At 23.1% G+C, this 21,615-nt stretch overlaps 3 protein-coding genes across 4 annotated transcripts; 1 reads left to right on the plus strand and 2 right to left on the minus strand.

Annotated features, from left to right (window-relative positions):
- Positions 1-1,132: 1,132 nt before the first annotated feature.
- Positions 1,133-3,428, minus strand: LOC105362346 (protein PFC0760c). The gene is made up of 5 exons (XM_011499773.1): positions 3,223-3,428; positions 2,954-3,115; positions 2,783-2,872; positions 2,549-2,717; positions 1,133-2,471 (listed from the first exon to the last, which is right to left on the minus strand). The coding sequence occupies exons 1-5, from the start codon at positions 3,296-3,298 to the stop codon at positions 1,178-1,180; spliced, it is 1,791 nt and encodes a 596-aa protein (XP_011498075.1). The 5' UTR covers positions 3,299-3,428; the 3' UTR covers positions 1,133-1,177.
- A 277-nt stretch (positions 3,429-3,705) lies between these two features.
- Positions 3,706-9,853, plus strand: LOC105362347 (uncharacterized). The gene is made up of 5 exons (XM_011499774.1): positions 3,706-4,093; positions 4,331-4,519; positions 8,600-8,605; positions 8,708-8,997; positions 9,501-9,853. The coding sequence occupies exons 1-5, from the start codon at positions 3,847-3,849 to the stop codon at positions 9,753-9,755; spliced, it is 987 nt and encodes a 328-aa protein (XP_011498076.1). The 5' UTR covers positions 3,706-3,846; the 3' UTR covers positions 9,756-9,853.
- A 402-nt stretch (positions 9,854-10,255) lies between these two features.
- Positions 10,256-16,021, minus strand: LOC105362348 (PDZ domain-containing protein 2). Of its 2 annotated transcripts, none has more exons than XM_011499777.1 (5): positions 15,413-16,021; positions 13,318-13,515; positions 12,626-13,246; positions 10,426-10,630; positions 10,256-10,332 (listed from the first exon to the last, which is right to left on the minus strand). In XM_011499777.1, the coding sequence occupies exons 1-4, from the start codon at positions 15,843-15,845 to the stop codon at positions 10,434-10,436; spliced, it is 1,449 nt and encodes a 482-aa protein (XP_011498079.1). In that variant the 5' UTR covers positions 15,846-16,021; the 3' UTR covers positions 10,256-10,332; positions 10,426-10,433. The 2 variants fall into 2 exon arrangements, with proteins under 2 accessions (XP_011498079.1, XP_011498078.1); XM_011499776.1 differs by having other exon boundaries at positions 10,420-10,630.
- Positions 16,022-21,615: the final 5,594 nt, after the last annotated feature.

Here is a 21,615-nt window from a genome sequence, read left to right on the forward strand (position 1 = left end):
TTATTAATTCTATAATAACTTAGAAAATAATAGATGTAATGTGACGAATAGAATTATACTTTAAAATAATAATACTTAATTTATATTGAAAATGCAGAAATAGTGTATTACTACAAAAAGTTGTATTATATGTATAGTAATGGGACTTTTATCCGTACAATTTTATTTAAATATTAATTAAATGAAAATTTAATTAATTTATGAAACATTTTTATAATTAAACAATTTCTTGATGAAATAATTTTATGCTTTACTTGAGAATTTAAAAAATAAAATATTTATAAATCATTTCACTGAAAAAGTTCTAATTTAAAATCTTTAATCAATTAATTTCAATTTTCATTTTCGTAACTCATTGTTAAATAAACTTTTTTAAATATTTATGTTAAATAATTAATAATTGTTTATATTTTAAATATAATATTTAAAATAAAGAATAAATAATTCATTAAATATAAACATAATGACACGAAAATTGGGTAATAAAATAAAATTAAAAATTTTTTTATTAAATGTTCAATTAAAACTTAATATTCTCTTGTATCATGAATTTGTAAAATGAATCACAATTTTACCTGAAAAAGTATTTTATTACATGTAAAGAAAATGCAACGGAAAATAATATACACAGATCACTAAACATATCTCTTTCTCTCTCTCTCTCTCTCTCTATATATATATATATATATATATATATAAAAGTGAAAATCAATATCTTATGTTAAAAAATACATTATTTAATGATTAGTAATTCATTTTTAATAAATTACTCCATAGGTTAAAAATAATTGAATAATTGGTCATCTTCTTTATTATTATTTTCTTCATAAATATTAAAAATTAATATGATAATAAGAAAAATTTGTATAATTACTTTGATATTATATTCTAGAAAATTTTATAATAATAATAATAAATTAATAGAAAATATTAATATTGTGTACATAATTATAAATATCTATATTAATTATACGTTCTTTTCTGACTCAACGTTTTAATAATGCACATATAAAATATAAATAAAAATTAAAATAATATGACTTGTCAATAAATATATAGAGATACTGAAACATATATCTCTACTTTTACATTTTCATTTTTGTACAATAAGCTAGGCATTATTATTGTTCAAACTGTAAATACGTTTAACAAAAGATTTTTCAAAATTTAAGAAGTTTCAGTCTGAAAATTTCATAACTTTACTTCGCCTTGCAATTTTTCTTGCAAAGTTTTTATTACCGATGGTTGAAAGTGAATGTTGCTTTCGAGCCAAAAGATCAGTCAATTCATAAGTATAATCATTATCATATTCTTGTAAATCATTAGTTTTATTGGCTATAATTTTATTTTTATTTTTTTTGTATTTATCTGCTTGATTATTTGATTTATTATGACCATCTTTTAAAAAAGCATCAATTACGGCTTCTTCTTCATTGTCTTCTTCATCTTCTACTTCTGTTTCATCATCATTATCATCGTCTTCTTCATAATCAACTTCATCTACAACTGGTACTTCATCACTATCTACATGTTTATCAGTATTATTGTTATCTTCTTTTTCATTTTGTATACTGCTAATTATTTTCGTCTTATTATTTTCATCATTTTCATTACTTTCATACTCTTGACTAGAATCAAAATCGTAATCATTATCTGGATCATCATTAGAACTTTGATAAGTTTGTTGTAATTTTATAATATTGTTATTAATAGTGTTGACATTTTGTGAAGTGCCACTAATAATTTTTTTATTTGTAGTTTTTGATTTTATTTTCTTAATTTTAATATTATCTAAGTTATTTATATCGTTTTCTTCAGAAATATTATTTGATTCAGTGATAGCACTGCCAGTAATATACGTAGTACTATCATAAATAGTTTTTTCTGTGTTTTCTTTTAATATTTCTTTTAATGGATAATAAGTAGTTTCAATATTGGAATCATTAGATAAATTTATGACAGTAAAATTAGTTTTGTAGTGTAAATTTGACGTTGATGTATCCAGTGGTCGAGAGGATGAAGTAATAATAGATGAAACGATAGGCTCAATCGTAGCAATAGTAGAAATTGGATTTTTACTTACAGGAGATTCAGTAATAGTATGTACCACAGTTGATGCTAATGGCAAAATTGGTATAATGAAAGAATTTGGCGATTGTGTTGAAGTCACTTTAATTTTTTTATCACGAGAAGAATCATCTTCACCAGTAAAAATATCAAAAAGGGCCCCAAAACCTAAAAGATCATCTTCGTCCTCTTCTTCTTGTTCAAGAGCTTGGTTTTTATTACTTGAGATGCCAAAAACTACATTGTTTTCAGGATTTATTTTTTCATAATCTTCATCATCATCATCATCATCTTCGTCATCACTTAAACCAAAGATGTCATCGTAATCATCATCAGAGGCAGACTCAATAATAGTAGCTGGTAATGGTTCAGCTGGTCGTAGTTTCAGACCATCGGGGCCAAAACTATAAAAGTATTACATTAATTTTTATATTATTTATAATTAAGTTAAGTTGGAGTCGTGTAATATTAATTATGGTACCGAAAACAGCTCACTCGTAGACTTGCTTCCAGTTCAGTGACGGATCTTAATTCAAGTCCAAGACAAGCTTTAAAATGTTTATCAGCATCTCTTTTAATAGAATAAATTTTACCACAAAATTTTGAGAAACCACCTGGTAAAGTAACGCAAACAGGCTTTGGATTCTTACCTGATAAAATTAATAGACAATTAAAATAATAAATTATTAAAATATTATAAATTTAAACACATTACCATTAATTATGTTACTAGATAATATATTATCCCCGATGTTTAATTGCATAGCTAATTTGTCATCTTGAAGATACTGTAATGAGGCACAGCCTGAAAATATAATTAATTAGCATAATTCAATATCAAAAATAAAATATATCATTATAAATATATGTTTAAAAATAATGTTACCGGGTCCTGATAATTGTACAAGTGGAATATGAAAATCTCTGCAACAGTTGCAAATATTTTCGTTGCAAGTACAATATTTGTTAACATTTTCAGTTGCTTGTTTTAATGATGTAGAGCTATTAACTGAGCTGATTTTTGTATCAATAGCGTGAATATTGCGTTCTGAAAATAGTGATTAAGGATGATACTAAATAAAAGCCGATTCGTTGAAAATTTAATACTCCAATTACATATATTAATCAACGATTGGATGTAAATACAAAACTTACCGATGACTCTTCCGTAAGCAGCGAAAGCTACAAGTAAGAATATGAGCAAAAGCTCAAGTATTGTCGACAAGCGCATTTTACAATTGAAGCAGACAGGACTACCAGCTAGTGAACTGCTTGACCTAGATGACTCAGCTTCCGAATGTAGCTCTAATGCGAATCCTCTTTCAGAGACGAAGGCCGACTGACTGGCAACTAGCCGCACTGCTAACTACTGACTGTTCTCCTTTCATCCATTCACCTATTCATTGACTTACTCGACTTCATTTCCTCAACTCTCTCTCTCTCTCTCTCTCTCTCTCTCTCTCCCTCGCTCTCTCTCTGCCTCCCTCCCCTCTCTCTCTCTCTCTCTCTATGTGTGTGTGTCTGTCTCCGTCTCTGTCTCTCTTTCTCTTTCAGTTTATTACACGCAGTGGTAAATCTGGGGACAGAAGAGAAAGTAGCGATCCTTCGGTCGAGTAGCGGGCGCAGTAGCGGATTAACGGGACCTTTGGAAAGTGGCACTCACACTCATTGGGGATCGGGGTCAGCGGGTTAGTAGAACTGCTCGGTACCGAGTCCGTTCTCGCGGCACTCCGCACTCGGAGAGCAGACTCCGCAGCGTTGACTTGGACCTGGGTCCCGATGGCGCGCAGTCGAGTAATGAGTCTGCTGTCACTGTTGTTGGCAATGTTATTCGTAGCACCTGCGATAGCTGAATCCAAGTGCCTCTGCCAGGTTTCAGGCTGCCTTTGTTGCGTTGAACTTAATCTTACTACATCAATCGATCTAGGAGGACCTGCTTGCATTAATGTGCATCAAAACGAACGTAACGTTTCTCTCAACTTGAGTTACGCAGACAATTCCTTACACAATGCAACTATTGCCCTGGGTAAGCAAAATCATTAAGAGTCAATCGATTTACTTTATGCGAAACTTTATTTCTATACATAATTAAATTAGCTGGAATTAAAATGCTTATTTGTTATCTATTTGACGACCTTACAATTAAAGAATATTTAACTACTTTAATTTTATATTTACTTCAAGTTATTTTTTCAAGTGATTAACTTTCGCCAGTGCAATATTGTTTTCTTTTATTTATAACTGATGTATATATTCTTTACAGATAATGCTGCTCATAAGCCGACCTGCATGAATTTGCTTTCTGATTTGGCACAAATCTGTGCTGAATTTATTTCCATGAAAGTACCAAGTCAAGAAGAACATTCTTATCAGGGCTGTCTTATTATACAACCTGCTTTATTAGGTACACCACAGGCAACATATCCTGTGGGTTGCTTCACTTTCGACCGAGGTCAAGTGCGACTAGTTGAAAATACTACCATGTAAGTTAGTTCATCAGCTCTCTCTCTCTCTCTCTCTCTCTCTCTCTCTCTCCAACTCCCTCCTACTCACTCCTACTCCTTCCTACTCACTCACTCTCTTCCTCTTCACCACTTTTCAAGCTTTCTTTATTTTGCTTTTTTCCTCCTCATACTATCCCTACTTTCCATTGCCTGAAATATTATACTGCACAGAAATACGAGATTACTTATTTTAAATAATTAAACGTCATTATATTTATGTTTTATTGCTTCACCGCTTTTATATCATATACCCAAAATATTACATATATGCGTAAATATATATCCTTACTTACACAAGAAATTAAATTACGGAATTTAACATCTTATTATGATTATTATTAAATAGATATTATAAAGTAGTGTTAAACAACTAAAATATATAATAAATTTTATTTTAATATATTTACATTGAATATTTTTATATTCAAATTATTACCATTTACTCGTAATTTACTTAAAGATTTTTAATATTACGGCTACAATAATAATAAATATTCATTACCTCATTAATACAATTCATTTTTCGCTGACTATTGTGACAGTAATATTTTTAAATAAATATTTTGAAAATATAACATATTTAGCAAAATATAAAAACTTAATATAATTATTTAATTATTATAATACAAAGCTAATATTTAGCTTAAATTTATTCAATACTTTTATAATAAAAGTTTTATGGTTATTATTCGCAAGTAAATAAATGTAAGCATTTTTTAAGTTGTCGACATATAATAAGCATCGGATTGTAATATTTATATTTTTGTAATTTCTCAAATATTATTTTCTATGATATAACTATGAAATTTTATTATATAGAAATACATATAATTTTGCATATTTCTAATTTTCTCGTATGTTCAAATATTATTCAAATTTTTAATTTTTAATAATCTTTAAACTGTTACAATTCGCAGTATTATATATATATTTTTTTTTATATAATCAATTGTTATAGTGAAAAATAAGAATTATTAATACAGAAGATTAATTTAAAGTTATGAATGATATTTATTAATACCCATTATTTTTAATTTTATTAAAATTATATGGCTTTCCAATATTGAAATATCTCAATATTTATTAAAACAAACATTAATTTTAAAAGATATAGTTTTTCTTATTTTGTATCTTTATACCTCAAAGATGTTATTATAAAATTCATAAAATTACTGAACTTACTTTTGTTGAATTTTGAATCTTCTAAAATTATCTTTTGTTCTATTTAAATTAAATTATTACAAAAAATAATTTATAAAGAAAGTTATTGCGAAATTAATTATATTCGAATTATTTCGTAATTGTTTTTGATTGTCATTTGAATACCACTAAATTGTCACAGATCTTTGTACTATATATTTGTATTAAAAGTTGATTTTATCATTTCTTTCAATTTTTAATATTATTACTGAAACAATACAGCCTAATAATTATAAGAAATAATCTATATTTTAGAATTTTTTTTCATGCAACAAAAAATAATAATATTATACTTTTTTCATATATTTTAATAAAAAATATTCTCACTTGCATAAACATCACTAATTGCAAATGTTGTATTAAATAATGAATTTGATTAGCTTACCTTTGGAAATAATTATAATATATAAAATTTTATACCTTTTTCAATACATTGTATTAAATATTTTAAGTGTGATTGAAAATTTATATCTTTTTGTAGTTTTAATTTTCATTGAAGCTCAAAATGCAATTGAGAATAATACAATAAATACCGACACCCTTATCTTCGAAATATGATCATGTAGTGTATAATAAATTTGTTTTACATATATTTACTTTAAATTTTATAATATATAAGATTATAATAAAAAAATAATTAAGTGCGATAAAACTCTTTTTATATTTTTTAATAAAAAATAAATATCTTGTATTACTAGATGCTTTTTGTTATTTTTAATATTCACTATATTAAGACAATAAAAATAATGGAAATATACATATACACAAATTAATTTATATTTCATAAAAATTACAATATTAAACTATCGCATCAGAATATCTATGAACTCTTTTGCGAGTAGGATAATAATAAATTTATAAACTTATTTATAAAAATTTATTTATACTACGTATATAGTACGTTATATTATTTCTAAGTTTAAATTATTGTGATAATAAAGCATACGGCAATGTTTCAAATTATTCTGAATAATCGTCTGAATAATAGCAACAACTAAAATATATTCCATATAAGTAATAATAATTTTGTGAATATTTTAATTATATAATTATTTAAAAAAACAATTGAAAATTCAAATTTTCAAAGATAGGAAAATAGCATATAAAGTTGAACATTGATAATTATAAATTTCTTTAATACTTCTCCCTTTTACTTTTCGTACATAAAATTAATATTTCAATTGTCACATAACTTAAATTCAAATAGTTTAAAAATTCTTTAAATTTATATTATAAAATTAATTATTGATTTATATATGTTATTAAAAAGTAAAAAACTTTCCCAAAAAATAAATTTACATTTATATGTTAAGTAATCATCTATTGTAATTATTCTAAACTATATATAAATATTCTCTAATGAATACGTAGATAATATATATGTATGAAAACGGTCTAATTTATAAAAACATGTTTTTTATTAACTTTCGTTTTATTACATTAATAAGGACTTTCAAGAGAATCAACGTGGAAATGCAATGTTCAAAATTTCCGGGATATCGATTAGCATATAATTCGTATTTATTCCCTAGAATCGAATTTAATTGCTTTGACCGGGCATCCTTCACAACGTTTAATAGGTAACTGTACAAATCAGCACTTATCAGTTACCACTCATTGTCAAATCTTACAATATATAATTTTACAATATATAATTTATATTATTACAATATTTGGAAGTTACTAATTGTTTATTCAAAATTTACTTGGACGCCGAATAATTTTTCTTTTCATTTTATTTATTCTAAAATCGCAATTGAAGTATTGAAAATTAAACACATTTTATGGATAATATTCGCTTTAGGTATAACATAAAATATTTGCAAATATCAATTATGAAAATCATAAAAAAAATTGTGCATATGTATTTATAACAAATATTTACGATTTACATGCCTTATATTAAATATATGGAATATAAAAATTATAATAGAATTTTGTACTACTTATATATCCATTTTATTTATTTTCATCCGATTATGAATGTTTGTATAAATTATAACTATGTTTTTAATAATTACTGATATATTTAATAAAATATATAAAAAAGTAAATAATCATCTACATATTTAATTTTAAAATATGTTATTATTATAAATATATTAAAAATCTTCTACATTTTATACTATAATTTAATTATAAAACAATATTTAAGGATTTTCAATAATTTATAAAAAATTATAAAAATCGATAAAATATAAATAAATGGAATAGGCAGAAATATAAAATATTTGTAAGGTATAAAATTTTAATATACACATAACTTTATTTGTTTAAGAACAAAAAGTGAAAGTATAAATTAATTACTTCCGATTAGAAAAATTATTTAAAAAATCATCGTAACATCTAAAGACAATATTTTTTTAAAAGAAAGATTTTAATTTGATTGCAGTTTTTTTATGAATACTTTATCTTTCTGTTATTCGATTATATAAAAATTACACTTACTTTTGTATGCGGGGGAGACTTATAGATAGACAAAGATATATGTATAAAATTAAAATAGTTATAGATATTAAAATCTAAAAATATTAATATATTTATCAGTACTAAATAAATATTCATATAAAAGATATTATTTATTTTAAACTTTTTGACTATATATTAATGCATTAAAAAATTACATTCATGTGTTTGATAAATTGCAACTATATTATAGCAAATATATTCTAAATTTATCCGTGAATAATGTAATTTAAACTTACTAATATTATCATAAATCATAAAAAAATAAAAACAATAATTACATAAATAATCATAATATTATATAAAATTCTTATTCTAATAAATTGATTATAGCTTATTAACCTTGCACAATTATTTATAAGTTTTAAGTAATAATAGATGCAATTAAGTAAGTTTAGACCTAGAATACATATTTATTTATGAAATTATGAATATTTACTATTTTTTCAGTAAATTAAACGAAAAGCTAGGACAAAAACCAGGACAAGAAATCGGACATGATGAGGATCAAGAACAAGAAGATGAGGAAGAGGATAATGATTTAAATGCAGAAGATTTACTTGCTGCTGTATCTGCAAGTGCAGAGCAAGGAATTGTTCTATTTTCACAGTGGTTGGGATTAAATTTATCACCAAGAATAAATGTTACAAATAGCAATAATAATAAAGAACAGTCTATAAAGTTTGAGCGACCTATTGGTAACACGAATTATACGACCAGTAGGCATGGTCGGACTATAGCTGTTCTACTTGAAAATGAGGTAACTTTCTAATAAAATATATTTTTATAACTATTCGAATATATATGGCTAATAAACATGATAGATCACAAAATGGAAACAATTCTTTTACGATCTAATTTAGTTTATTGTACCGTATTATAATATCTAAATTTATATTTATAATTATAATGATTATTTTAGTACTAATAACGTTTTATTTTAAAACCAAATTTGTAGTAATTTGAACGAATTAATTCTGGTTACCGTCATTTAATTTACATTATTTCATACTTTTCTACATATTTTTATTGAATAAAAATATGGTGAAAATATTGTTGCAATTAATAGTAATTGATATAATTTTTTTTTATTTCTAAATTTAATGTATCCTATTGAAGAAAAAATTTTAACGATAAAATTTATATAATAGTTTTCTCATATTGAGTCTTTAGTTGATTTTCTCATATTTATATCGAATTTAAAAGATTGATAGTGTTCCTATGTTAAATTGCCTATGCTTATTATTGTAATACTTGTGACAGGATAAAAGTGACGAGAGATTTAAGCAACTACTTAGTGCTCAAGATAATATTCTAAAAGAATCAGCGACTATTGGTGAATCATCCAGTAATTTAGCGACTACTTTCTTTTATTCGCAACCAGATGTTGACGAAGCACGTATATCTAATTTAGAGCCAAGTGCTCTAATTTCTCCGGAAAATCTTGCTGTTGTATCTTCTGAGTCAAGACGAGGAGGTCGTGCTTACAGTATCCATCAACATATCAATGAAGTATAATGCAATGTTTTTCAAATCATGTTTAGAAATACTTATAATTTTATAATGGATTTCTTTTCTTCATCAGCAGTAAAGTTATCGTCATTGCTTATATTTTTCTAATTAAGATTGAAGTGTACAAAATTGTAAATTTCTACAAATTTTTATTTTGTTCAATTTATTTACATTATTATAAACTTATTTGATCTAATACTATAATAGATTAATTTTCAAAAGTTAAAATATTAATGGACTAGATAATAGCAGCATTTTGTATTACAAAGGTAAATTTATTTGCATATATACGAGCACATACGTCTAATTTATATCTTACTTCTAAAGTAAACTTCTGTACATAAAATATGTGTTTGTGAAAATATTTTTGGATTTTATCTTTGGATAAATAAAAAATCTATCCAATTCGTATAATATCACTTATTCCATTATTGTATAACTATAATAATAGACAAGTAATAAAGTGTATATATTTAACAAATCCAATAATTTATTATCCTTTTGTTTGCTGTTGTGTTATGATTAATTCTTTATAATTTATCATATTATGTACAGATTTGAAGTACGTACTATTGTACATTCTCTGAAAAATAGAAACATTGATTAAATAAAGCACATATAGTCACTTAAATTTACCTAATTATTCATTTTCATTAATCGATTCATTTACATCTACCCTCAATTTTATTTTAGAACGTTGGTAGAGTGTTTGGTAATATGTGATGGTGAAACCATGGATTTCAATTTATACTGAAGAGCATGAATGCGTCTTCCAAGATGAAGTACAATGTTGCCTATTTTTACAGCTTTAAATTCTGCAATTGCTTCGGCATGAGTCATGCCATGTAAAGCCTTTGAATTAATCGACAAAATTTCATCTCCTATAAATGATTTCATAAGAATCAACAATAATTACTATAGAATAAATAAATTATATATTAAAAATAAAGTATAAAGAGAAAAAACGAATTTTTACATAATTCATCATGTTTCACAAACACATTTCTATATAAATATATTATATTATATCTAATAATATAAAAAATTATTAATATATGTGAAGGATAAATTTTGTAATTTATTCAATAAGTAAGTATTAGCTAAATTTGTTTAAACTATCCAATTAAACGGTTTGTAGTTTTCTTCGGCAGTCTCATAAAATGCACGAACATTAATTTGTGTTAAATGTTAAGTATATACCTAAGTATGTAATTTAAAAAATAAAATCATCAGTGAAATATTAAGTGTCGTATGGTTATATGTATGAAATAATAAAACATAATGATATTATTAATGAATAATAATTTATAAATATTATACTAATAATTTGTATCTATTTTTACAAAAAATTTTAATATAAAATATATCTAGTTCGTGCAGAATTATTTATATTTTCATTAAGATAATTTATAAAATTAAACCGTAAATTATATACATTGTCAAATAAATATAATAAATAATACGAATACTTTTGTATTTATATTTTATAACATAAGCTTATGTTTAAAAAGTAAAATTATTGATTTGTATAGATTTTTTTTTTTTTTTTAATCAAATATTTAAAATTAATCAAGTTTTTATTTTATCTAATAAACATTTTAATTATTAAGACTAAGGAAATTCATTTTTAAAAATCATATGTAAAAATAACATTCGGAAGAAATTAAATATAAAATTAAAATATGTAAGACTTTATAATCGTACATCTTTACAGAGCCGCCATCAATAGTTTATAATATATGGATGTTAAATAACCTGACTTCAAGTATTCATTAAAAAATTTAAATATTAAAGAAGCAAACATAAAAAATAAATCGTTTATGAGTATTAAATTATCAATGACTTAGAAGCTAATGTCCACTGTGTATAAGGTTAACGATGTTGCGAACTGGAAAAGTGAAATGCGGATAATCAAGGCCTCATCGGACACATAAATATTTTAGTTTCATTACCATGTAAACCTAATATCTATATATCACCTATGCAGTTAGCTATATTAACGAAATTCTCGAACAATAAATTCAATAAAGATACCAATATATTGAATCGAAATATTATTCAAAAATATACAGTACGCCCTTACGCCACATTTTGTAACGATAAAGTACGAAAAAGAAAAGCTAATGATGTTTCCTAATATTTATTAAACTGGAAAGGTAAATTAAATTATATTTAATTTATTTTTAATTTTGTAGATGACATTATATTTTAAAAAGCAATTAATTTTTGTTCGCTATAATATTGATTTAAAGGAATTGTTACAAGTTCATTGATACTGTATTAATTTTATTATATGTTTACAAACTTGATAGCTAAATAAAATTTATCTAAATTTACTGTTCTTTACAAAAAGTAATTATTTTATCTATTGATTTCCTTTTTACAAAATTTCAGGTTTATACGTATCTTAAGCTGATAATTTTTGTAATTTTAACTTACTTAACTTTCTTTGATTTGATTTAGAAATTAAAATTATACTAATAAATTAAATTTATACATTTTTTTAATAAAAGATATATGAATTTGAATTAATATTATAAATTGTATGCTAATTACTACATTTTTCTAATGAGAGGATTTTATGTATATTTATCTTAATCTTAATAAGATAATCTTAGAATAATAGAACAACAATAATAAATGACCATTAAAATCTTGAATATTAAATAGTAAAATATTATAATAATAAAATTCAATATTCAAATTAAATACAGTAAGTAATTAATGAAATAATATTAATAAAAAATAGTAATTTATAATCTTAAATATATTTGTAGTCGTTTACTGTTATCAAGTGATTATTATATACTTACTTAAGTATCGACAATAATAACAACAAACAATAGTAATAACAATTATAATAATAAGAAGTGTACCTTCTTTTATAACATCAAGATCTGAAGCTTGTCCATTAGGAAATATTGTCTTAACATAAATCCCCATATTTCCACGTGGGCTATCAATACCACCAACGATACTAAATCCTAGTCCTTTATAACCTGGCCCTTTAAAAAACTTTGCGATTAAAATAGTATAGGATCCAAATTTATTAGAAGGTCTAGGTAATGTGCAAAAATGTAAATCATTTGAATCTTTCAGTTCATCTATTTCAAAATCTGAATTTAAACCTTCATCTATTTCTTGCGTAAATTTTGTTTGTTTAAAATCAGAATTTGAAAAGTCAAATATATTAGCAACACTTTTACTAGAAACGGATTTTTTTGATTTTATTGTAGCAACTGATACGGCTAAATTTGAAGATTCCGACTTGATCTCATTTAAATTAACTTGCTTCTTTCGACGATGAAGATTAATGATATTTACACGTGGAATATGATAAATTAAGCTTTCGTTTGATGAACTTAATGGACTTGGTACGTAAAAATTTGATACACTATCCGCAAAACTTAATGCCTTTCCTCTTCGTATTCCAGAATTTATTTTGTTAAATTTAGTACGAAGTGCAGTTTGTATATCAGTAATAGTCTTTCCTGTGCCTAAAATATATTGTCATTTGATTTTTAATTTAATTACTAGTTGACTAAGTTATTAGAATATTATAACCTACTAGGGAGTCTAAGAGAAGTAGTTTGTAAAATTTTTCGAGCATGAGATGTAGCTGATGTTATGGCTGACACTGGTGAAACTTCTCGGCTAACCGGAGTAGAATTAAAAGAACGTGTGCGTTGTGTGCTTTCCTTAACTATATTAGGACGTCGTAATTTTCTCCATCGTTGCCGAATAGTAATATTCCATGAATTAAAATCTGAAAATATAAAGATTTTTATCATTTCCAACAAATTCTATAAAATATTGTGTAATTCTCAACAACGTCAGTGTATTACTTAACATTAAACTAGTATAAACATAGAAAACAAAAAATAGGTGTATGCATTTAAATTAAATGAATTAATTTAAGGTCAAATTTTTCGAACTTATGTTAGAAAAAGTATATATATATATTTAAGTATATATGCAGAAAAAACAAAACTTATGATCGGATTTTCAATCATTATATCTTTCATTCGAAAGTTGTCTTTATGCTTACTATTAAAATAAATTGACAAATGCTAAAGACCAATGACAAAAGGCGATTGATGAATTTAAATTTTTCATCAAAATGACAGTGGTTTAAGAAAAAAAATTTGTAGAAACAATAATTATTCAAGAAAGCTTTAAAAATTAAAATATATTTGAAAAATATTCATTAAATTTCAGATGTTTTATTCTAACTGCTTAAATTCATTTTTGAATAGCATTATTATTAGATTTATAAATATGTTTTAAAATCTGTATTTTTTTTATAATAACAATCTTATTATTCATTAAAAATTAATTGTGTAAAAGTAATATTTAAAAATAAGATAAAACTGATAAATTTATGATTCAAATTATTGTTATTATTGTTATTATTATTATTATTCTTTTGAAATAATTTTAATGATTTGAATGAAAATAATTTGTTTATTTTAACTTTTTTAAAACTTTTTCAATAATAAATCACACTGAAAGTGGACATTTTTGTGGTTGTTAATTTCTAAACAATATAATACCAAACATTAATTTATTATTAAAAAATCCTTCAATTCTAATGAATTTAAAAATAATATTTGAAATATACTAAATATTACATCTAGCGGCGAAAAAAAACATTATTTATTATCACAGTTTTCTTTAAGAGTCCGACACATATTTTAAGAATTCTTTAATATTTCAATATCTTTTTTATATAAAACATAATATGAGCTCGAAAATATATATCAATTTTGTGTTCGAAATTCACATCCTTTGAATTTATTTTTTCACGTTGAAAAATAAATAATAGTTGCATTTGTCAATATAAAAGATAATAAAATATTATAGCTATTCAAATTTTAATTTATTCTATTTTGTCCTTGTCGACATAGAATGTTACTGCATTTTTAAATAAAAAATCCTTATTCTTCGTCTGGCGCTGTTTTTTCCTTGATTTCTTAGTTTCAACGATCTATTGACTAGTACATAATACACTATGTATGATTGTGTTCCCACTCTTAAATCAATACATATAAATACTTTGTGAATAATATGTTAATAATAATTGTATGTATATCAGGAACAATTATTAAATTCATATGAGTAGTAATAGCCTAATATTTTATCCTTTTTCCAAATCAACTCAACATACACATTTAACACATTGAACAATAGCAAAATAATACAATATCTACCTCGCATGTAGTTTTACCACAAGCAAATATTCATATAAACTCCTTTTATACTTCAGCTATTCATGTATTATCCCCATTACAATGAAAACTCTTTTTCACAATTATTCAATGAAATACGTTGAATTGAATACTTTTATTATTGGACATAAGATATATTTTACCATAAATAATATTTGATCAACAAATCAAATTCTTTATTATTCATTATTTTTATCAAATTTTAAAATTTTATAAAATTTTCGTCTAAAAAATCATTTCAACGTTTAATTTATAGAGTTTTTTAATACCTACTACCGAAAATTGTGAAATTAATAAAATAAACAAGTGATAAAAAGTAGAGTATTATAGCATTTTTGAGACATAATCAAAAACAAAATTTTTTGTTTTCATTTCTTAAATATATAGCTTATTAAGCTATAATAAGCATTAAAATTTAAAATAATTATTACTTACCACTTTCCTTTCCTTCCTTATCAGATTTTACAGATATTAAGTGATTACTTCTCGAATTGCTTTGAGGGTACAAATCAGTTTTAAATTCTTCTAATTGCCAGTCACATTCTTTGACTAATTTATCAAGTTCGTTGGGTAAATTCAAAAGATCAATCGTAGAATCGTTATCTTTACTTTCATGGTTTTCCTTCCTTTCAGATTTTCTGCGTTTAATTCTTTTTCTTCTAATTGGAGCTTGCGGTTTCTCTTCTATCTCTGCTTTCTTCTCGTCTTGCTTTATTTCATTGTAAATAATATGTTCGTCTTTGTTTAAATAAGACCTTCCTATTTTTTGTTCTTTTACTTCATCACTTATTGGTATTTTCTGATCTTTAGTAAGTTCTATTGTTGATTTAACTCTCAAATTCTCTAAATCTTTCAAATCAGCAAGCATACTATAATGACAATTCTTTTGAACTGTTTTCGATGATGATCTATTAATTTCCAATTGTTGCAAATATTTCTTTTGTTGTGCTTCATTCTGGTGAATACATATATTCTTACAAGTCTGGCAAATACTTTTATGTTTATTATAAACAAATGAATTTTCACTTAACTGTTTATTATTCATTTGCAACATTATTTTTTTACGTTATGAATGTCCTGTTAAACAAAAATTGACACTTTTTAATAAGTTTTCTCGAAGACAAATTTATCTTTGTATTTTACATGTGTAGTATAAAAGCTTAAAGGCGAAATTGACATTTAAAATAATTTTATGGAAAATTTTGAGCTGTTTATTTTTATATTAAGATAAATTTAAACAACAATTTTTTTCATTATTACAGTATTATTGAATTTACTCGTCTCTCTAGAGAATAAGTATTAAATTACCTAAAATAAAATGTATTTCAAGATTTAATTTTTACATCAAATATTTATATCAATAAGAAAATCTATATAAAAAAAAATATTGTATAATACTTATGTTAATTCTGCCAAACATATAAGCACTACATTGCAATACAAATAATTGAAAAAAAACTATTAAATTATCGGAATACTATTGAAAAAAATAATTATTTTCAATATTATTTGATCATTAATGAACCAGCAAAAATAATTTAAATAAGCGGAAGTAAGAGCAGTATCTAAAAAGAAATTTTTTTTAAATATAAAATTTGTATTGGAATGACATAAAATTAATGCTCTTCGTTATGTTATAACTAATATTGGAAAAGTATATTGCGACAATAAGTAAGAAGATCGTGGGCGTATTTCTCGAACGTTCTTGTCTTGCAACAAGGAGTTATCGCCCACAGCACCATTCGGTACAATCTGATTGTTCTTTAGTCGTATATTCCTGTTATAATTTTTTTCTTATTTTATTTAAATCCTTTATTTTTTATTGTGGTTTAATTATGTCTATATTTATTAATTCATTCAATTTTTTATAATTTGCACATTATTATATGGGTACAATTGCACATATATCAATATACATATATTCACATTCTTTTAATTAGTCGCTACTAATCCATAGTATTATTTACTAGTTATACAAAGAATATTATTATTAAATCGAGTTCTAATTTATGAAAATATATAAATTTCTAAATAGTTATAACCAATAATGTGCATATTCTTTTAATATAATTATTATTGTAATTCTTATGGAACAAACATTTACGTAATAATATAGATACATTATTACAAGTTCTATATATTTTATTACAAATATAAAGATGCAAATTAACTGTCTGACCCCAAACTCCCTTACTTTATTGACAGTTATTCGTGTGCTCTCTCTCTCTCTCTCTCTCTCTCTATTTCACTTACTATCTTACACACACGTTTTATAACTTTATTTTACTATTTTTAATATGAAAACATGTTAAATCAACTTTTCGCACATAATAATGTAATTATTAACAAATAATTATACATTAAAAATAATAATAAAATAAATATTAAAATTTGGATTTAGCAATACAAATATACATTGTTAACGGTGATAGAAAAATATTAATCGAAAATATGTTTGATCCATGGAATTGGTTGATAAACAATTATATAAAAAATATTTACACATTATGCGTGCGTGCGTGTGTGCGTACGCGCACGCTTGTTGTAAATGATTCCGTGTGCATACATGCGTGCGTATTCAAGTTTTAACCAAATTAAAAACATACATGTTAGAAAACAACTATAATTACTTATACATACCTAAATAGCTTACATTGATCACACCCAGTGCATTTATACGTAAGCAATATAAAAACGTCTGCGGAAGCTCTGAATTAGTTACGGTCCCGTCATGTAATGTACGCTCACGCATTTAAGCTGTTACTTTTCTTTCTATGTATCCCGTTGCTTCTCGTCGATGGTGCACGTACGAGTGACTGGTAGGGAGAACGCTGGAACAAACTATGAATTTTCTTGAGCTACCTTCTCAAGTCGAATGACTTCTCGTAACATAAGTCACTCCTTTGCGGCCACATTGGACAAGCCCAAATATGACACAATAGACTTGAAACATATTTTATTAAAAATCAAACAATACGCTTTTAAACTTACTTCTAAATGAAAAGATGTCCCTCAATTAGATTAATTTAATTTTAATATTAACTGTTATTTACTAATTTGTATTTCCAAGTATGTGTTTATAATTATAATTTAAATATAATATTATTGAAAATGCTAAGACTGGAGAAACTAATCGAAGAAACAGACTTTATTATTATTTAGTATAATTATCAAAATGTATTATTTATGACATTATGTATATTTATTTGTATAGTTTAAAAATTTATAATGAGTTAATTTAAATTTATAGTAAATTCGAGACAAATATCTATAATTCTTTAAGTAAATTAATATTTTATAAGTTGAACTACATAGAATTCAAGAATTTAGTATTCTACAAATTTTTATAATCTATACTAAATTTATGAAAAATATTTTTGTTATTATATATATATTTAAATTTGTATATATGTAGAAAACTCCACTTTCTTAAAGTATGTCTGTAATTTATTTTTGTTTAAATTATAAATAAGAAATATTTGAAATAATTTCAATCTATCATGTTGAAATAAAAAGATGCCTCAATTTATTTAGATTCATATTATTTTATATTAAAAACTTTGTGTGTATTTAAATTATATTAACTTTCTAATTTAATAAATATTGCAATAAATATAGCAACAATTTTGTATTATGTATTTAAAAAGATAATTTCATTTATAAAGATACTCAATTCATTGAAATTATTTAAATTTTATGAATTCAAACTAAATGTTCAAAGTATGTTTTATATTGAAGACTTTTAATAAAACAAACAAAACTAATAAAATTTATAAAAATATTATTATAATTATTCTTAATTAGTACTGATCTATTACTAACAAATGATTAATATATAAAAAAGGAAAAGGAAAATCTATATATATCATTAATACAAAATATGAATAATAAGTATAATGGAATTTTTTATATAATCTAGTCTATTAAGATGATTTGAAATTTTTAATTTATGATGGTATTAATTTAGTTTCTGATTTATAACTTACGAATTAAGCATACATAAAATAAATAATAATAATAATTTATTAACTAACACTAAAATTACATCTAAAAGATATTTGAAAAACTAGTTTTCACTATGTAAAATATAAAACAGTCGATTTAATTAAAATCATTATATTTTTTATAAAAATATAAATACTTTTCTTTTAAATAAAATTTTCGGATTTTTAATTATATATTTTATAATTAAATTAAATTTTAATTAATATAGCACGTTATAATATGCATTAAATGACATAAGACATTTATGTGAATCAAATTTACAAATACTTTATTCCTTAAAATTAGTTTGTAACATAGAATACATTTATTGTAGTATTCTTACAATAAACATCTCAAATATCATTAATATATCAATGAAATGTAAATATAGTTTTAAATATATAAAAATAAAAAAAAATATTTAGCATTTAGAATAAATTTAAAATTAATTATAACTTTGAAACATAAATTAAATGGAGATTAAGCCAAAATTATCTCTAAAAGTGCCAATCAAATAAAAAAATTTAAACTTTGTATTCTGCTTAATAAATAATTTTTAATTTTTGCTTCTTATACAATAAATAAATAAACAATAATATACAATAAATAAATAAAAAACTCATACGTATTTTTTTGAGTTACAGCGTTTTTGAGTATAGCGTTGAGAATTTTATGTTTTAAAAAAGTAAGCAATACTCATAATAGAATTAAATTATATAAATATTACTTATATTTACAATGTATATTATATTTACTGTGTTACGGTTTTGAATGGAAGATTCACACTAATTTTATAATAATAGTAATTTATAAAATTCGTATGCTTATAATGAAAATTTGTAACTATAAGTCAATAAATTGTATTAATATTCATAATGTATGCAAAATTACAAAAGCAATTACTATTAAAAACTGAATTTATCTACAATCGACCAATAGATTACCTAAAATTTTAAATTAATTAAAGTAATTGATTAATAGGAAGTTTAAAATTAAGAGAAAGCATTAAAAATTTTATATCTTTAATTTAAAGAACCATTTTTCATTTGTATTATTTATTACCAATACATGAAAATAATAATAAATTTACATTTTAAAAAATATAAAATACATTCAATAAAGTATCTCTTAATAATAATTTTATATTTATTTAATATCCAATTAATGAATATGTCTTTATAATAGTACTATAAAATTTAATGATAATTACAAGTTAATTAGAAAATTTGTATTGGACACTAACAAATTAATCCAAAATATTCTTGAAAAAAAAATTATTTTACAGTATATAAAAAGTAAAAAAAAAGTATTATAAAACATTTATTTTCATTACAAGAATATTCATCGTTACACTATTCATAAAAATTAAAGCGTAGATATTTTATTCTCTCTATTTACATAAATGAACATTTTATTAAATTTTATTGAATAATTGCCACTTCATAGAAATCAGTTCCATATTTAATAGTATTTTTTAAATAATTTATATACCTTTTCATTAAAATTGTAAAACATGAAGAAAATTTGTTTCTTACTTTAATTTTAAATCATTTGATTCAAAGAATTTTTATAAAATAATTACAATAAATAATTAAAATAAACTTAAATATATGTTTTTATTCAAAATTAATAGGATTAAAAATTAACGGCTATAAGTAATTTCGGTTTTAAATATGAAAATGCACTTTTATTTATTCTTTTAAACACAAATATTTTTTTAGTATTACTTTCTAATTTTTAATTGGTTTTCCTAGAAGTAATTTCAAATCATAATTGTATTTTAAAACAAAGTTATGTTGATTTTTAATTTTAAGTTCCATACAATTGTATGTGATTGTTCTTCTAATAAGCAAAAAGTTGTTTCCGTTTAAGCAAGCATTGTGAATGAGATCTAATACATACTTGAAATTATATTTTAATGCCTGCATGTATCGAATAATAGTAATAGAAAAGCAATGATTATAGATTCAAATAAATATTATGCAATTGAATAATAAATATTTCGATCAAATCATTTTAATAGATAATTTTCTTTTATTTCTAGAAGAATTCATTTCTAAGCTAATACACTCAATTATACATTATTTACAGTGTTCATTGCTAATTAATAAACATTTAAATGTGTAGAATTAAAACTTGTAAGTAATTGTAATTTAATATATAGTAAGATAATTGGTAGGCTGAAAATAAAATTATTTATATGGTAATAAGCTACATATATAAAAATAAGTAGAAAGTATCTAAAGTAATATTAGATTAAAATAGTATTAATTTTTATAATGTTATATTTAATGATTTATCAGATTTTTTAAAATACAATGACAAAATATACTATAACATATAATTATAAATAATTTTAAATTAATCAATAAGAAATACGCAATGTGAGACAATTATATTTCTCATATTTCATGAAAACATGAAAACATTTTTCATAAATTACTGAAAAAATTGTTTTATCGAAAAAAATAATATACAAAAGGATTCCATGAATATTTTATATAATTTTCGTTTATTATTACACACGTAATATTTATAAAATTACTTAATATCCTTTGTGCTTATCAGGTAGACTTTAAATTGATTGGTTACTATGTATAAAGAGTTTATAATTTTATATAAAAATATAATAAACTTTATGAAGTCATTAAGGT

Source organism: Ceratosolen solmsi, unplaced genomic scaffold (assembly GCF_000503995.2).
Source record: "Ceratosolen solmsi marchali unplaced genomic scaffold, CerSol_1.0 scaffold35, whole genome shotgun sequence".
NCBI classification, from domain to species: Eukaryota; Metazoa; Arthropoda; class Insecta; order Hymenoptera; family Agaonidae; genus Ceratosolen; species Ceratosolen solmsi.

Bases quoted from the DNA above. Each gene is read 5' to 3' on its own strand.
- LOC105362347 (XM_011499774.1), top strand. From the start codon at position 3,847: ATGGCGCGCAGTCGAGTAATGAGTCTGCTGTCACTGTTGTTGGCAATG. The intron at 4,094-4,330 runs GTAAGCAAAATC...TATTCTTTACAG, and splicing joins CAATGCAACTATTGCCCTGG to ATAATGCTGCTCATAAGCCG. The intron at 8,998-9,500 runs GTAACTTTCTAA...TACTTGTGACAG, and splicing joins CTGTTCTACTTGAAAATGAG to GATAAAAGTGACGAGAGATT.
- LOC105362348 (XM_011499777.1), bottom strand. From the start codon at position 15,845: ATGCTTGCTGATTTGAAAGATTTAGAGAATTTGAGAGTTAAATCAACA. The intron at 13,247-13,317 runs GTAGGTTATAAT...AATATATTTTAG, and splicing joins TACTTCTCTTAGACTCCCTA to GCACAGGAAAGACTATTACT. The intron at 10,631-12,625 runs GTACACTTCTTA...AATCATTTATAG, and splicing joins TCTTGATGTTATAAAAGAAG to GAGATGAAATTTTGTCGATT.
- LOC105362346 (XM_011499773.1), bottom strand. From the start codon at position 3,298: ATGCGCTTGTCGACAATACTTGAGCTTTTGCTCATATTCTTACTTGTA. The intron at 2,718-2,782 runs GTAATGTGTTTA...TAATTTTATCAG, and splicing joins ATCTAGTAACATAATTAATG to GTAAGAATCCAAAGCCTGTT. The intron at 2,472-2,548 runs GTACCATAATTA...ATACTTTTATAG, and splicing joins CTACGAGTGAGCTGTTTTCG to TTTTGGCCCCGATGGTCTGA.